This window comes from Sapajus apella, unplaced genomic scaffold (genome assembly GCF_009761245.1).
Source record: "Sapajus apella isolate SASKATOON/1434 unplaced genomic scaffold, GSC_monkey_1.0 scaffold94, whole genome shotgun sequence".
In the NCBI taxonomy this organism is placed as follows: domain Eukaryota; kingdom Metazoa; phylum Chordata; class Mammalia; order Primates; family Cebidae; genus Sapajus; species Sapajus apella.
In genome coordinates, this window is record NW_022437034.1 from 2,521,830 (window position 1) to 2,539,476 (window position 17,647).

A 17,647-nucleotide genomic window follows, 5' to 3' on the forward strand; every position below is an offset into this window, starting at 1 on the left:
GGGGGGGCCTGCCACCTGCCACTGAGGCGGGGGCAGGCTGGCCCCAGGCCTCCCCCTGGATCTCCGTTCGGGAGAGGCAGGCCCACAGAGCAAGGGAAGCCAAGTGCTGGAGTTAGGAAGCTGAGACCCTGTCCCTCCAGCAAGCTGGTGAGCTCCCAAGAGGACAGAATGTTAGCTGCCTCGGCTGGGCACTCAGGGCCATTGTGGGTTTGGGTGGCTGTGACCTTGAGCCTGTCCTTTCACACCTCTGAGCCCCGTTTTCGCATCTGTAAAATGGAACAGCTTGGCAAGGTCGTTGTGCTGATGATGGTAAGCATTGTCTCATTGGAACACACAGGGTTTTAGGTGCCACCTGCTGGGAAGATGCTTATGGTCTGCAGGAGCATGGACGAGAGGGCTTTGCGCTCCTTGTCTGGGAAAAGAAGGGGAAACAGAATGTTCCCTCCTCAGGCTCCAGGCCTCCATCACAGCGACCCCATCATACCTGAAACTTGGAAAAGGAACCAAAAATTAGCCCCAGGCCTGAGCCAAAGGAACTCAAAGCCAGGGGAAGGGTCTGGAGGGAGGGCCTGAAGGTGGGAGTTAGGGTGGCCAGTGAGCCAGTGACTATAGTGTCCTTCCCAGCTCTGTAAGCAGTGTGGCCCCCACAGCCGGGCCCGGGCTTATCCCAGCACTGCACCTGCCCTGGTGCCTCAACCCCAGCCTCCCACCCACTCCTTCGCTTGTCCCACAGTCCTTCGAGGGAGACCTTTCACAGGAGCAGCCAGACACCCCCTTCAGGATGCAGGCCCCTGCCCCAGCTGGCCACCTTGGCGAAGCCGCTTCCTGTGGCCAGCAGAGGAAGTGATGTCAGGGCACAGATGGGTGCAGAGGGTGTGGGAAAAGGACTGCGTGAGGGGCCGCCTTTGTTAGGAATGACTCCGTGTCCCCCGAGTCCGCCAGCCCCCATTTGTCATCAGTAACGGCCATTGTGACTGCCTCCAAGGGGGGCCCCAGCCAGAACCCCACAGCCGCAAAGAGCCAGGGCCAGATGGAGAAAGGGCTTTGTGTCCAGGGAGGGGTCCTTCCATGTGGGGTTGTGTGTTTTTAAAACATCATAATAAATGGGCTCCTCTCCCCTCTCCCCACTGAGCACATCAGCCACGCAGTGAATGGGAGAGATTTTCCATGCAGTGGGAGGTCAAGTCTGGGGAGAATTCGCCGGTGTCCAGGGGCTAGAGAAAGACTGTGATTGCTGATGATAAATGTGCCCAGCGTGGGGCGTTCTGTGTCTTCACCTCCCGCCTGACTCCTCCCCTCCCTGTCCTGCACCAGCCAGCCCTGGAGACAAACTTCCCTGCACAGCTACAGATGCCCACCCCTGGTGCTAAGCCTGGGGGTCCCAGGCCTGGGGACAAAAGCCAGCGGTGGGGGTTTCAAGGCCCTCTCTACCAGACCACCACAGCCTCCCTCTGAGGTCTCTGCCCTGGGCAACAAGGCTGACCAGAGGTGGACCTGGCTGAGATGGATAGCAGGAATTTCCATCCCAGGCATGGGAATCACAGAGCTTAAGCCTTCACCCACAACCCTGCCATGGCTGTGCTGTCTTTCCGGGCCCCCTCTCCCTCCTCAGTCCTGAATCAGCAACTGGGCTCTGGTCCAGCTTGGCTGTTAATTTGCTGTGTGATGTCGAATTAGTCACTTCCCCTCTCTGAGCCGGTAGAACGCGGGGCTCCAGAGGCTTGAGGCTCTCGGAACATTGACTTTCTATGTGTCTAGTCTACTGGGGCTCAGGTGGTGCCAGGCCAAGGAAACTGCCCGTGGGGTTTCTGACTCCCACACACAGTTCAGCTAGAGAGCAACTCCTGCCTGCCGTCGCTCCCTGCCACGTGCACTGCCTGTTTGTTTGCTTTGAGACGGAGTCTTGCTGCATCATTCAGGCTGGAGTGCAGTGGTGAGATCTCGGCTCACTGCAACCTCCACCTCCCAGGTTTAAGCGATTCTTTTGCCTCAGCCCCCTGAGTAGTTGGGATTACAGGCACCCACCACCACACCCAGCTCATTTTTGTATTTTCAGTAGAGACAGGGTTTCTTTCGCCATGTTGTCTGGGCTTGTCTCGAACTCCTGACCTCAAGTGATCTGCCCGTCTTGGCCTTCCAAAGTGCTGGGATTACAGGTGTAAGCCACTGTGCCCAGCCCATGGTGCCTGCTAAGAAAGATGTTTGCATCTGTTTTCTCAGGTGACCTTTCACAGCAGTACCCCAAAGTTGACAGAGCAGGAGCTGCTAGTCACTTCTTTATAGATGGGGAAACCGAGGCCCTGAGAGGTCAAACAACCTCCCAGGTCTCACAGTGCAGGGTGAGGCTTGGAACCAGGTCTGCTGGCTCTCGGGTCAGGCTCAGAGTCACAGTAAGGCCACAGATTTCCTGCAGCTTCCCCCAGGAATAGTGACAATCTCCTGCTCAGGAAAGTTGGAGCCACGCCCTCCTCTCAGAAGACCCTCTGAGAAGTACAGTATCTTTACATTTGTCCTGAAGTCATTCCTTTGCCTCCTGGGCCCTCACTCCTGCTCATCCAGGTGGGTGAGATTCTGACGCCTCTTATACAAGCCTGTGTCTCCACACCAGTCCCTGGGAGGAAGCCTACAGGTGGGCATGGGCCCTGCTGTCCTACACGCTCCACTCCCCTCCCAGATGGACGTCCTGTCCCAGGCGCCAAGGGGGGACACTAGGAAGAGCATAGTGTGTTCACTGCCCTCCAGGGGCAGCCACCAAAACTGCAAAGGAGTCTTTGAGCCATCTGACTCAAAATAGACTTGCCAGAAGCTGGAAGGTGGTGACATGAGGAACTTGTCTACGAGGAAGCCGGCGTGGAGGTGAGGGGTGCAAACCTGTGTCTTCTGGAGAATATTTGGATAGGAAGGCCTGGGGGACCAGGCTGCAACCTCCAGACTGGGAAGCGCGCTATTTAGTTAGTTTAAAAGGTAGAATTCCGGCCATGGCTGGAATCCTAAATTGCAGCTGCCTGTAAGGAAGGCTTTTCTAACTATTAGGTCTGTCCAAAGAAGAACTTGGCTGAGAAAAGCAATGATGAGTTCCCCATTCCCAGAGGTGTGTGAGCCGAGGTTGGCTGAGGAGGTGATGGGAGAAGGTGGATGAGATGGCATTTTAAATAACCTCCATAGAGACCTCGTATGGGCAAGTAAAGGCAAATTAGAGGTGAGAGTTTGAATCGCGCCCCTCGGAGGTCCCATCCAGAAGTGCTGGTGGTCATTTTGCTCTAAGGCCTGGGACGGGCAGGCTGGAGCAGGGTTAGGAGAGCCCAGCAGTAAATGTTTCCTCCTCCTCCTTCCCCGGGTTCTACCCACACTCTGCTTTAGAGCCTCCATATAGCAATGCAAGGAAAGTGACCCTAATTTAAGCAAATCTGCTTTCTGAAGAAAAAATTTACTCAACTGGACATTTTCACACATGAACAGATTCCCCATAAGGGATCTTTAAACCTCAAAGTGTTAGAAGCAGAGGAGGGCTTGAGAGACTGACTTGGCTAGCCTCCTCATTTTACAGATGGAAACTCCAAGGCCTGGGCGCGAACGGCCACACGGGAATGCCAGTCCCCAGCGGGATGCAAACCCAGGGCTCTGACTCCAGTGATTTTTCTTGTCCTCCATTTGACTGCCTTGTTATTACATCTGCGCAGGGATGTGTCTTTCACAGCTTCGTGGCTGGATAGCTGGACCATTCTTGGATGCAGCTTTAAAGGCAGGCTGCGGTTTTGCAACTTTGGCCCAAACGAGTTCTACTGTTAGGAAAAAACACTTCATGTGGGAATTTTCCTGCCAGCAGGAAACCCAGATCCGGCCTGGCAGAGGCAAGGATTTCTAGGGGAGCCTATCTTAGATGTGGTTCCTCTGTGAAGATGGAGCAGCAGGAAGTCCTGCAGGGGGTCAGGGCTGAGAGAAGTGGCTCAAGCCTCACTTCCTGCCATCGACCAGGTGACCCTTCGTGTCCCTTGTGGCGCCACATTTTCATCTGTAAAATGGGAAGAGAATCCTGGCCCTGGGCCTTGCGAGGAGTAAATAGGTGAGCTGTTGGAAGCACTGGCACATCGTAGACCTAAATGCCCATTTCCAGTTCAGCGGTGCTCGGAAGACAGATTCTAGTATCAGATTACCCAAATTTGCCCACTAGCTGTGCCACTTACTAGCTTTATAGCTCTGTGCCAGTCACTTGCACACATTTGGTCTCCGTTTTCTCATCTGTACTATGGGGGTAATAATCATATCCAACTCATAAGGCTGTGGTTCCCAAACTGTGCCAAGTCATCCCAGGGCTCATCACCAAACTCCCAAGGGAGCTGTGGGGTTTTTTTTTTTGTTGTTTTTTTTTTAAGACAAAGTCTTGTTCTTGTCCCCCAGGAGTGCAATGATGTGATCTCAGCTAACTGCAACCTCCGCTTCCTGGGTTCAAGAGATTCTCCTGCCTCAGCCTCCCAGGTAGCTGGGACTACAAGTGCATGCCACCACACCTGGCTAATTTTGTATTTTAAGTAGAGACAGGGTTTCACCATGTTGGCCAGGCTGGTCTCGAACTCCTGACCTCAGGTGATCCACCCGCCTCAGCCTTCCAAAATGCTGAGATTACAAGTGTGAGCCACTGTGCCCGGCCCAGTGGTGGAATATTTTTAATCTTCAAGGGAAACACAGTAATTCTACGTAGCTGTCAGACACTGCACCAACGACCAGCTGCAGGTAGCTCACAGTTGCAACCCTCATATCACTCTGCTTTCCTATTTGGCACCATATCTTTGCAAAGCTGGGATTGTGGCATCTGGGAGTAACCCGTGACAAACAATAAGCGTAGTAGTGTCCACTCAGATTCCAAAGTTTGAGAAGTTGCGCATCGCCCGACAGGTGCACACATCCCCATTCATAAGTGTTTGTGACTATGCAGGAATGGAGTAAAAATAATTTTTTTCTTTCAATGTATCCTAAGATTTTAGGATATAAATATTTACAAAGTTGTTTGGATGTAATTACTTCATACATTCCTGTTAGGAACTTCTTTTTGGCCTTGGGATAGCTTAAAAAAATTACTGAGATGCTAAAAATCAAAACGTTCGGGCATCTCTGTCTAGGGTTATTGTAGAGCTCATTGAGTTCATATGAACCACCCTCTGAGCAGCGCCTGGCAGTGTAAGCGTCCAGGAACCCCGAGACCCCATTATTCTCCCACCCAGCTGGCATCTATGTAGCCTGGTCATAGGTGGCTCTCATCTCGCCCAAGCAGACCCTGGGCCCCAAGCCAGGGTCAGGGAGAAGTGAGGGCTCTGCACGGCCTCCCATGCCCGATACTTACTCCTGTACTTTGTGTGTGTGTGTGTGTGTGTGTGTGTGTGTGTGTTTGGAAACAGAGTCTCGCTCTGTCACCCAGGCTGGAGTGCAGTGGTGCAGTCTCCACTCATGGCAGCCTCCGCCTTCTGGGTTCAAGCAGTTCTCCCACCTCAGCCTCCCGAGTAGCTGAGATTAGAGGCGCACACCACCATGCTGGCTAATTTTTGTATTTTTTGTAGAGATGGGGTTTCGCCACATTGGCCTGGCTGGTCTGCAGCTCCTGAGCTCAGGCGCTCCACCCGCTTTGGCTTACCACAACGCTGGGATTACAGGGTGAGCCACCACGCCAGCTCCTCCCTTGTTGAGGTGGCACTCACTGTGCACCTGCTGCGTGCTGGCCAGCAGAGTCCACTCGTGCTCCCTCCAGGCAGGAACCTCAGGTGGGCCTTTCATTCTTCTTCCTTATCTCTTGGCAGTCTCTGCCTCCAGGACACCTGGGGTATGGGGACACAGCAAAAGGGCAACAGCTACATCAAGAGCCATCCGGTGCTGCTGCAACAGAGAGGCACGGAGGAGACACTTGGCCTGTGTCTCTGCTGAGGCCAGAGCTGAATCTTTGCACCAGGGCTGAGAGGAGGGGTGGGCTGGGAAGAGTGGGGTGGTGGGGCTGCCAGACGTAGGGCCTGCTGCACTAATGGATGTCTAATGTTTGCTTTCCTCAGTCATGTCTGCACCCACTTTATAAATGGTCTGCATTAAAGTTATAAAACAAAGTCATCATACAGCCTGTAGTGCTGCAGAGCACCGGGGCAGCCGTCACCCCAGGGCTGGGGGCAGTGCAGTTAGAAGATGGGGGCAGGCAGGTGACATGCACCCATGGACTTCCGTGCCCTTTCTCCGGTGGCTATGACCTACCCCTGGAGGGAGGCTCAATCCCGCCATTTCAAAGGTGAGCTGCATGAGGCCAGCGAGGGGCTGGTTCAGACCCAGGGGCATCTGAGTCTGAAGGCAGAGCTCTGTCCCACACCCCTCAGGGCTGAGACGGAGATAAGATGCTGGTGGTGGGAGGTGGGCATGGAGCCTGGCAGGTTCTCTACCACCCAGTGTCCTCCTGACTCCATCCTGCTCTCCCAGAGCTGCCTGGCCTGGCAGGGAGGCCTTAGTGGCCATCTCAGGATCTTCACAGCAACCGGCTCTCAGGCCACTGGACGCCAATGTCCAGCTCCCTGGGCTGTCATCACGTCACCTTGTCATCTCATCAAATCCCCAAGCAGCCCTAGCACAATTTGCCTACAGTGAACGTGTCCCTGTACCTGGCAATGGGAAGCGGGTGTCAGAGAGCCCTGGCCTGGCCTCAGGAATCTGCCTTGCAGTTCCCACATTAGCTGCCCACTCACAAGTGGCCTCGGGCAAGTCATGGGAACCATTTGAATGGTCTTCAGTTTCCTCTGCTTTGATGAGAGAGCCCTGTGGACTGCAGCGTTCTGGCCACTGTCAGGGTGTTATTAGGATTCCCGCGTGTGGAGACACCCGCGTCGTTACAGAGCTACATCAGTGATAGGTGGTGTGGAGTCTGGGGCAACAGCCCAAATGCCAGTCTTTTCTCAGGTTCAAACCTTTGCCCTACCTCTTGTTAGCTGTGTGACCTTGGACAAGTTGCTTCACCTCCCGGAGCCTCTATTTACCCATCTCTGAAATGGGGATTATAGAACATACCTTACAGGGTTGGTGCCAGAATTCCATAAATTCCTGCAAACATAGCACCTGATGCTGGGTAAGCATTAGTTGTTCTTTCAACGCAGCAGCATGTACCTACTATGTGCCAGGCCCCTCCCAGGCGTTCATGCATGTTTGTCTCATGTGATCCTCAGAGCAGCCTAGAGATGGGGCAGAATGTCCACCTTTTGTGCTCATCAGACATAGCGAGGTAAGAGTTAAGGTCCTCTCCCTGGGCCCCACAGAACACGCTGGATGAAGCTGGAGTCATGTGTCATCTTGTTAGCTACCCACCCCCAGCTCCCATACATACACTGCACCCCCAGCTCCCATACGTGCACTGCACCCCCAGCTCCCATACGTGCACTGCACCCCCAGCTCCCATACGTGCACTGCACCCCCCGCTCCCATACGTGCACTGCCCAGGGCCTGCAGCCCTGAGCCAGTGACAGCTCATGCATTTCCTCCTAAGCTCACCAGTCTTGGCAGGGTCTCCTGGTCCACAAGGAGAAAGCACAGTCAGGCATTCTGCTCCTGGAAAACCAGGCGTCCTCTTGGCCCCTCTGCCTGTAGAGGACTCCCTAGGGCCCAGCATGGCCTTCTAGACCAGAGAACAAGTGCATGATCCCAGAGACCACACAGGCCTCTCAGACACCACCCTCTCCCCTCCCTTGGCTCTAGGCCAAGCCTCTAGCAGGAGGGGCTGGGCAGCCCTGTGCCACCCCACAGCTTCATTCACGGTTTCCTCTGGGCAGTCAGCACAGGAGGACAAGCCCCCCCACGGCTCATGCCCAGCCACCTGATCATTTGGCATTTGGTGCTGGAAAGTTCGTTTTCCTAAGTGGATTGTAAACCAGCAGCCCAGCGGCCTGGTTTCCCTGCTTCTGGGCGCTGGCGGTGGCCACACCCTCCTTCCTGTTTGTCTCACCTCCTGAGGTGCTGTTCTTTCCAGGGAGACGGGTGGGCCAGGATTTCCATTTGGCCCCTTTGTGGGAGGAGACTGCCAAAGGCACAGCCTCCGTCTGCTCTGAAGTCTCCTCATCCTTAGCACTGAGGGCTGGATCTTGCTGGGTGAGGGTTGGGAGGAAGAGGCCAAGGGGTGGGTCAGAGCCACAGAGCATGGGAGGTGAGCTCTGTGGGGAGGCTTCTGGGAAGGAGGGCTTCCCCTGGGGGAGGAGACCTGCAGGGGGCTGAGGCCTGGTGCAGCCAGCTCACCCCACCCCTGCCCTGTAGCCCTGGCTCCTGTCCCGCTTGCCAGCCTGGCAGGGGCTGCAAAGGGCAGCTGTGACTCCAGGGCAGAGCCGGCCTGGTTTGAGCTCCAGCCCCATTTCCAGCCCATTGCGTCTGGTGCGTCTGGTGGGTCTGGTTGCGTCACCATGGGGAACTGGATAGAGGCCAGGCAGGGACAGTGGAGCAGATGCTGGGAGGCCCAAGGGGTGTCCTCACCCGGACAGGTCACCTCACCTCCCAGGACCTCCCTGGCCTCTCTGCCTGTAATGAAGTACAATCACACAGCATCGCAGAGCGGGAACTGGCTCTTTATAAAAACCAGCCTCTTAAAAGCTGGGGCAAGATGGGAAACTGAGGCAGCAGGCGTGCCAGACTCAACCCAGGTTGCCGACTGCATCCCCAACCGGGCTCTGGCTGCCCCCTCCCCTGCCTCCCCTGCCCTCTTCCTCTGCAGTGGGCCCCCAGGGTGGGTGAGGGGTGCCACAGGGCCCTCCCAGCCACAGCCTCATGGAGGTCTCCACTCCCTCGCAGGCACTGACTCCGGCAGCGAGGCGCTTCCCGACTCCTTCCCCTCGGCGCCGGCAGAGCCACTGCCCTACTTCCTGCAGGAGCCACAGGACGCCTACATTGTGAAGAACAAGCCTGTGGAGCTGCGCTGCCGCGCCTTCCCCGCCACACAGATCTACTTCAAGTGCAACGGCGACTGGGTCAGCCAGAACGACCATGTCACACAGGAAGGCCTGGACGAGGCCACCGGTGAGCCCACCCCACTTGCTTGGACACCCCAGGACACCCCAGGCCCAGAGGCACAAGCCTGGCTCCATAGGAGACTTCACACAGCCATGGTGCCCTTCTGGGCCTCAGTTTCCCCCTGCCTCCCTCCCCGGGCTTTACCATGGATTAGCATCTCCCCAAGTGCTGGCCACGTGTGCCAGCCTGACTTTGGGACCATCCCCACTGCATTCAACAGCACCGAGTGCCCTATGAGCCCTCTACTTCCCTTTTCCATTTTCTCTCCATCCTTCTGCTTCTGTCAGGGGGCAAGTTCCCATCAGGCGGGGACTCTTGAGCCCTCCCAAATACCTGTCAAGCTCCCCGATTAACCAAGAGGGCCAGTCTCTGCCTCACAGCCCTGTAACCGACCCAGAATTCAATGCGATCGCTGTTTTTACAGTTCCCTTCTGTTTGTGGAAAGTGATACTGGTTTCCATTCACAATAATGATATGGCATTTCCTGCATAGAACTAAGTTGTTTTAGGTTAAAATGAGAGTTGATAGGATTAAGTAAATAACCATACAAGTGGTGCTGGGATGTAGCCCAAATCTGGAGAGAGAGAGGAGAGCGGCCGAAGCTGGGAAACTTGAGGAAGCACAGGGTCCCTTCCTTCTTGGATATGTGGGGGCCCTCGGTACCCCCAGAGGAGGAGGCAGAGCCCTGGGGCTCCCTGCATCTCCCAGAGTTGGGCCTGCCCCCAGGGTGCCCTTGGGTCTAAGTGAGGGGCTCTTACTCACTTGTCACCAGGCCCCTGTGTAGTACAGCAGCCCTCGGGGTGAATAGCCCTTCCCCGGGCTTAAGACAGGCAGGCAGCTAATTTTGTGTTTTTAATAGAGATGGGGTTTCTCCATGTTGCCCAGGCTGGTCTCGAACTCCTGACCTCAGGTGATCCACCCACCTTGGCCTCTCAAAGGGCTGAGATTATAGGCATGAGCCACTGTCCCCTCTAGCTACTCGGGAGGCTGAGGCAGGAGAATTGCTTGAACCCAGGAGGTGGAGGTTGTGGTGAGCCGAGATTGCGCCATTGTACAGCCTGGGCAGCAAGAGTGAAACTCCATCTCAAAAACACAAAACAAAACAAAAACAAAAACAAAAAGCCAGGCAGGTGGGACCCCCTTCAGTCACCTGTCAGGCTCAGTGGGCTCCTGGGTAGCCTTCCTGGCTCTTCGTTTTGTTTTTCTCGTCCCTTTCTGGATCTTGTTCTTTCTCCTTCTTTGGCCCCCTTTCTTTCCCTGACTCTCTGCTCATTTCTCTCTTTCTTCCCCATGTCTGTCTTGCTCTCCTCCCCATGTCCCTTCCTTCTTTTTCTCTCCATCCCCCTTTCTCTGTCTCATTCTCTGTCTCCCTGACATGTTGTCTCACTGTCCTTCTTTCCCCCTCTTTAGTTTCTGTTTTGTCGCAGAAAGCTCACAGATTTCAGAATTAGTCAGGCTTATACTCCAGAACATATTCAAGGTCACTGAACCGTATGCTTACAAATGGTTAAAATGCTAAGTTTTATAGAATATGTACTTTAACACAATTTAAACATAATTTTTAAAAATAGATTTGGAGTCCCATGCTCACCTAAAATATAAAAATGGAAAAAGGAATTTTTTTTTTTTTTTGAGACAGTGTCGCTGTGTCCCCCAAGCTGGAGTTCAGTGGCCCGATCTCGGCTCACTGCAGCCTCCGCCTCCCAGGTTCAAGCAATTCTCCTGCCCCAGCCTCCCGAGTCGCTGGGACTACAGGCGTGCATCACCGCACCCAGCTAACTTTTTCCATTTTTAGTAGAGATGGGGTTTCACCGTGTTAGCCAGATGGTCTCGATCTCCTGACCTCGTGATGTGTCTGCCTCAGCCTCCCAAAGTGCTGGGATGACAGGCATGTGCCACTGTGCCCAGCCAGAAAAAAAGGAATTTTTAAGGGAAACAAAACAACACATATTTGCCAGCTGCCCTCATTCTCAGGCTGAGTGACCCTGGGGAAGTCACTCCACCTCTCTGAGCCCCAGTTCTCTTTGTAAACTGGGAAGCTGACAGAAGGTGCTGGTGAGGGGAGAGCCAGGTGGTGCACGCACAGCATGGCGCAGCGTGCCAGGGCCCAGCAGGCAGTTGATAAATGCCTGCTTCTTCTGTCCTCTTTTCGGGCTTTCCTTGGCCTCTTTCTGTCAAACGGTCCTTACTTCTCTGCCCACTGAGACCCTCTGGCCTGTATCAGAGGTCAGCCGTGGGGGTCCGGGCCAGGCAAGGGAACAGTGCGCCTGCCGGGGCCCCTTACAGGCCGTTAGTAATAATGGCCCAGTGATTGTTACCAACAGTAACAGCATGGCTCCTACTCCCCTGCCACCAGGCACACAGGCCCTGCCAGCCCTAGAAATTGGGGCACTGTTGTCCCCATTAGCTGCAAATAATGGGCAGTGCTTCCTCGGCAGTGGTGGGGCCTGATTCCACTTCAGCCTCCTGCTCTCTAGCCCTGGCCTTCCCTGGCACTCCCTGAGGCCCTGAAAATACAGAGGACAGCTGGGGACCAGGAGAGGCAGAACAGGCCCCCACCAGCTCATGTCAGATCGGGACAGGCAGCCTAACCCTGGGTGTCCTGGGCCAGGTATTGCCATGCTTGGGAGAGCAAGCTGGCGCTGGATCCCAAGCCTGGGAGACCGAAGGGCCCTATCCTGTGTGCCCTGCATCTCTGTGCTCCCTGCATCTCTGTGCTCCCTGCATCTCTGTGCTCCCTGCATCTCTGTGCGCCCTGCATCTCTGTGCTCCCCGCATCTCTGTGCTCCCTGCATCTCTGTGCTCCCTGCATCTCTGTGCTCCCTGCATCTCTGCCTGCTGGTGATCATGGATGAGGTGTCATGCCTCCTCCCCGCTGGTGGTTTCCTTCTGTCCAGCTACTGGTACTGCTGAAACCTTCTTGCATGGATGACCCCCTTAAAAGAGCTCAGTCTTCCAGGTTCACAGCCTGGTAAGCAAGGGGCAGGGGCTCTGCTCCCTGGGCCATGCAGCATTGACTGTGGAGCCAGCCCCCTGGGCAGCCATAGCAGGCAGACACTGCCACCCACCCCTGAAGCGTCCTCTTCTCTGGATGGCAAATCCGCAGTTGCCTCCATTTAGATACTTGGCCATCAGGACAGGGCTGTCCTCCCTGTCTGGACTCCCTACACAAGGACCCCACCCTCTTCAACAATAGGAGAGTTATGGCAATGACTTCATCAGGAGAGGTCCCAAAAGGAGTTATGGGCGAGGGGTCCAAGTTTAACCTGGGAAAGGCACTGAGAGCTGACCTCTGCTCTGTGGCAGCTTGCTAGGGGACTTGGGGCCTGCCACCTACCCTCTCTGGGCTTCAGTTTCTTCAAAGGTAAAAGAAGCTGGTTGAGATCCAGATGACTTGCCAGAGTATTTGTGTCCAGTGGGCACTGTGGCAGAGTAGGCAGTGCCCAGTCTGGAGTACAGTGGTACGATCAAGTGACTTGTTTAGAGTTTACCCCAAGAGTTTACTATGATGAGGGATCTGAGGCTCAGAGAGGCTGAGAAACTTATCAGAGGTCTCCCAGCTGGGGTTTGAGAGTGGGTCCAGGACGCAAACCTGTCCAGCCATCCAACCCTGTCCTTACGCACCATGCCACCGGGTGTGCGAACCTTAACAACCCATGGTGCAATGAGAGGATGAGATAGGATACATCGTGGCAGGGAGGAGCAGCTTTAGAAATTCTGAGACACGAGACAGTCAGGGAGGCTTCCTGGAGGAGGAGGAGGCCTCTATAACCTTTGGGGAGGAACTTCAGATGGATGTCCCCATTCCTGGCAGATTCCCTCCTTTCCTGAGCATGGAGGGCTTCATTGAGGGATGGTTGGCAGAAGACTGAGTAACCCTTTTTATAGGTTGGTGGGTCCCATTATCTATGGAGTTTCCTAGGCCCTGGCAGGGGGCCATTAAGAGATCAGGGGCTTCCTGGAAGAGGGACTTCCTCAGCTCCAGGCACACAGGGCCTGAATGGTGACGAGGGAGAGCCAGCATCCCACCTCTGCACATGCTGAGCCCCCTTCCTGTGCCAAGCCCTGGGCCACCGTAGCAAGCAGGACAAAGCCCCATCTTGTTCTCCTGCAAGAGACAAGACATTTAACCCATGAACGCGTCCATAAATAATCTGGGTCCAGTTAATGGTGGGTTCTGGGAGGAGATAAGGCTGGGTAGGGGAGTGATTGCTGCATAGACAAACATCCGGAGCAGCGGTGGGAGTGTCGAGAGCCATGGGAGAGTATGGGGGAGGCGCAGCGGGGAGGGGGCTTTCCTCGGGAAGTGAGGTTGAGCTGAAATCTGGCAGTGACTGGGAAGCCACTGGGCCCAGCGGAGACAGAAGAGTTCCAGGCAGGGGACTGATGTGCAAGGGCCCATGGCTGCAGAGCCAGGGCACACGAGGGCCTGGAAGACACCCGGTAAGGCCACAGGGCATGGGGATGGTGGATGCACAGTGCGGCTCAGAGCCACTTGCAGGGATAACCCTGCTGGCCTGCAGGCCACTGAGACCCCGCAGGAAGGGTCTCCTATCAGGGAGGAATGACACACCACCTGTGCATTTTGGAGATGACACTAGCTGCCAGGTGGAGCACACTGGATGGGGCAGAGGGCTTGTGTTAGCCTCTCCAGTGTGCAGGTGAGTGGCCGTGAGCCTTGGGCCAGGGTGGATACAGGAGATAGGAGGAATGGGTGGAAAGGGGCACCTGGGTGGGAGAGCCAGCAGGACCCGAGGTGGAAAGCAGAGGGGTGTCCTATGCCTCACATCCTGGCTTTGCCCCTGCCTCCTGACAGCTCTCTCTTCTTCTCCCAGGCCTGCAGGTGCGCGAGGTACAGATCGAGGTGTCACGACAGCAGGTGGAGGAGCTCTTTGGGCTGGAGGATTACTGGTGCCAATGTGTGGCCTGGAGCTCTGCGGGCACCACCAAGAGTCGTCGAGCTTACGTCCGCATCGCCTGTATGTCACCTTGACCCCCACCCCAACCCCCACCCCGTCCCTGCAGGACCCTTCCCCATCACCGAGGTTGCTGGAGAGGGAACTTCCATCTGTGGGGCACCCTCCATCATCCTTGGCTGAGGATGCCCATGGCAGAGACATCCCAGCGCGTGGATGCCAGCTCAGAGAGGGCTCCTAGACCCAGAACCTGGGCCCCTTTTCATCTACTTCTGTAGAAAAGAAGCTGGCAGCTTCCTCACCTATCCTATCCTGGGCTACTATGTGCTTAGGATCCCAGAGTCAGGGAAGGAACCCTGTTCCCCCAAGTCAGCCTAGTGAGGCCTCTTCCTTTGGAGAAGAGGAAATTCCCCAGGCAAAGGCCAGGGGGGCCCATGAACAGTTCCTTGGGTCTGCACTGCCACCCAGTGGCCACAATGTAGAACATCAGGTTCCAATCCTGCTCACACCTGACTGCCTTGGGACCCTCTCGCTTCTCCCAGACCTGCGCAAGAACTTTGATCAGGAGCCTCTGGGCAAGGAGGTGCCCCTGGACCATGAGGTTCTCCTGCAGTGCCGCCCGCCAGAGGGGATGCCTGTTGCTGAGGTGAGCGGGGATGTAGGGACCACTGAGCATGGCCCTGTGGCCATGCCTGCAGGGGCCAGGCATGGTATTTACCACCAGCCATGATGCTAGTCTCCCAGAGCCCTCCCGCTTTTACAGATGTTGTTCCTATCACCTCCCAGCCTTTTCATCCTGGCTAGCAGAGCCAGGAGGAGTTAATGATAAAGACAGATACTCCTAGCTAGTGAGATCCAGGCTTGGGACAGGGAAGGGAGCTGCCACTTCTGCAGAACGCAGCACATGCCAGATCCCAGCTGGGCCTGCCACAGGCATAATGCCACGGGATGGGGCAGCTAGGGCAGAAATCCCCAGAACTCCTTGGCAGGGGCTCCCTAGGTAGACCCCCAGCTCAGACTCGATCTCCTGCCCCACCCAGAAGCCAAGGCCCCAGCTTTATGGCTGCCAAAGAATCCCATGATGCGTGTGTGTGAGTGTGTTCTCCCCCACCAGCCGGTCACCCCTTCCTGAAAGCACGCAGCCTTTGGATTGCCTGTCCTCTCTCACCGTCCGTACCTGTGTTCCAGACACTCCCTGCACTGGTGGTCCAGGGATTAGGGCTTTGCCCAGTGGAGCAGAGGGTTGGAACAGTCGGGACCTTGGACTTCCAGCCTGGGATCAGCCCTGTCTGATCCCCAAAACCGTGCACTCATCACTCAGCCTCTCCCAGCCCTAGCTCTCCTCTGCACAACGGGCTCAGACAAACACCCCTGGCTATGTATCCCAGGCACTTGGCACGCTGGTCTCTGCAGCTGCCCTGCAAAGCGATGTTACCATTCCAACCTACAGCAGGGAAGCAGGGCTGGGAGGGGCCCAGTGGCCACCTAGGGCGAGGCAGCTGGTGAGTGGCAGAGCTGGGGTTTAGACCCAGGTCTGCCAGATCCGGGGACCTTGTTCCTATCACCTTCCAGCCTTTTCATCCTGGCTAGCAGAGCCAGGAGGAGTTAATGATAAAGACAGATACTCCTAGCTAGTGCTTATTTAGTTAGCTTAACTCAACTTACTCTGAGCACTGTTCTTGGTACTTCACACATGCTAACTTGTGTAATCCTCACGATGGATCCCTATGGGGTGGGTGCTAGTCACTTCCATCTTGCAGTTGATGAAATTGAGGCCCTGAGTGGTAAGTCCCCTCCCAAGACCTCCCGGCGGGCAAATGGCCCTCTTAACCACAGAGCTGTACCGTGCTATAGTCCCCCCAAGGTCCTGCCTTGTCACTGTCACGACAGTGGCGTGGACCCAGGTCGAACTGCCCTGTTTATGGTCAGACCTGCCCGGGCCCTCACTGCCCCCTCACCCCCACTCTTGCAGGTGGAATGGCTCAAGAATGAGGATGTCATCGACCCCACCCAGGACACCAACTTCCTACTCACCATCGACCACAACCTCATCATCCGCCAGGCCCGCCTGTCGGACACGGCCAACTATACCTGCGTGGCCAAGAACATCGTGGCCAAACGCCGGAGTACCACTGCCACCGTTACCGTCTATGGTGTGGGCCTCTCAGAGTGGGAGGGGCAGACGGGGCCAACGGAGGGGAGGGGAGAGCCTGGGGCTAGGCGGGACCCCTGGATTGGTAGGGAGGATGCAGCCCAGAGAGGGGAAGTGATTTGACCAAGGTCACAACGCGGCAAAATTCATGGCCAAGTTGGGCATTCCTGGGTCCCCAGCCAGGAGCACTCCCCAGTTCTCAGGATGCCTTGGCTAACTCTGACAGAAAAGACCCAATTCTCTCCAAGTCTGGGGGCTGAGGCAGGGCCCAGTCAGTGTGCCCAGAAGCCTGTTGTCCTGGTAGAGTTAAGGACCGATGCCCAGGCTTGTAAGCTGTTCTCTGCTGCTCCCTTGGGCCCTATGGGTAGAAGGAGCGGAGCTGACTTTACAGAGTTCTAGAAAGAGCCCCAGGCACAGTCCCAGGACCCCATCACTCCCGGGGTGACCCTGGGGAAGTGGCAGCCCTTTCTGGACCTTCCTTGCCGTCTTACAACAAGGTGGGGGCATAGATGGTAACTTCCCGGGTCCCCTCAGGTGCTGGCGGTTGCAGCCCAGCCCTGCCTGCCACTTCTGAGTCCCTCACGCTGTAGGCAGAAAGGGTCTCGCCAGGGAGGCCAGGCTTCAGCAGAGGAGGCTCGTCAGGGTGAGGGATGGGTTGGGGGAGGGTAGAGGGTCCCAGAGCCAGGCCAACCAGGTGACAGCTGCTGCCTTGCAGTGAATGGCGGCTGGTCCAGCTGGGCAGAGTGGTCACCCTGCTCCAACCGCTGTGGCCGAGGCTGGCAGAAGCGCACCCGGACCTGCACCAACCCCACCCCACTCAACGGAGGGGCCTTCTGCGAGGGCCAGGCCTTCCAGAAGACCGCCTGCACCACCGTCTGCCCAGGTAAGGTGACTTGTCCACACTCAGCCCCACCCTGAACCCTGTCCCACCCTCTGTATTGTGTGCCAGAGCCAGGATGGCCATTCTCTCCCCAGCATGGGGAGCAGAAGATGCCTGTCCCGAGCCCACAGCCGACTGCCCAGGCTGGACTAGGTGCTCTGATCACTGACCCCTTATTCCGCCCTGGGCTGCTGGTGAGATGGAGGCACAGGCTCTGAGCGGTGGCCCCTTCTCTCTGACCCTCTAGCCTGGGCTCTTCTGCCCTCCAAGCCAAGGGTCCTAAGTGTCAGTGTGTCAGCCCCAGGCCAAGGTTTCAGAGCTGCCCAGCCTCAGGGACAGCCTCTTGACCCTAATGGTTAAGACAACCGTGGCCACAGACCCTATTCCTACTGACAGTCCTCCTGTTCATCTCACTCTCCATGCGGCCCCTCTGCTCCCCTGCCCCCGCACACGTGCTGTCTTCTCTCCCTTGGGCAGTATGTTTGTGCCTACACTGTTTTTCTTTACCCTGTTTGTGTCTGTGTGTATGGTTGTGGACTGGGCTGTCTCGTGTTGATAAGCTTACACATCTATCTGTATCCTCTTTGTCCACCTGCCTGGTTCATCTGGCCGCTCCTTGGCATGGGCCATGTGGATCTCGTGTGGATTTCCCTGTGTGGCACACATGTGTCCTGGATTCCTCTTTTCCTT

The 17,647-nt window shown here is 56.1% G+C and overlaps 1 protein-coding gene across 3 annotated transcripts in view; it reads left to right on the plus strand.

Moving 5' to 3' along the window:
- The window catches only part of UNC5B (unc-5 netrin receptor B), a 62,850-nt gene that overhangs the window by 31,054 nt on the left and 14,149 nt on the right, over window positions 1-17,647 (plus strand). For all 3 annotated transcript variants that reach the window (XR_004262172.1, XM_032256261.1, XM_032256262.1), the window contains exons 2-6: window positions 8,791-9,015; window positions 13,845-13,988; window positions 14,468-14,571; window positions 15,898-16,078; window positions 16,793-16,960. Coding sequence is in view for 2 of the 3 variants with exons in the window: in XM_032256261.1 (XP_032112152.1) it covers window positions 8,791-9,015; window positions 13,845-13,988; window positions 14,468-14,571; window positions 15,898-16,078; window positions 16,793-16,960 (822 nt within the window). In the remaining variant the exon portion in view is untranslated. The remainder of the gene's footprint in view (window positions 1-8,790; window positions 9,016-13,844; window positions 13,989-14,467; window positions 14,572-15,897; window positions 16,079-16,792; window positions 16,961-17,647) is intronic.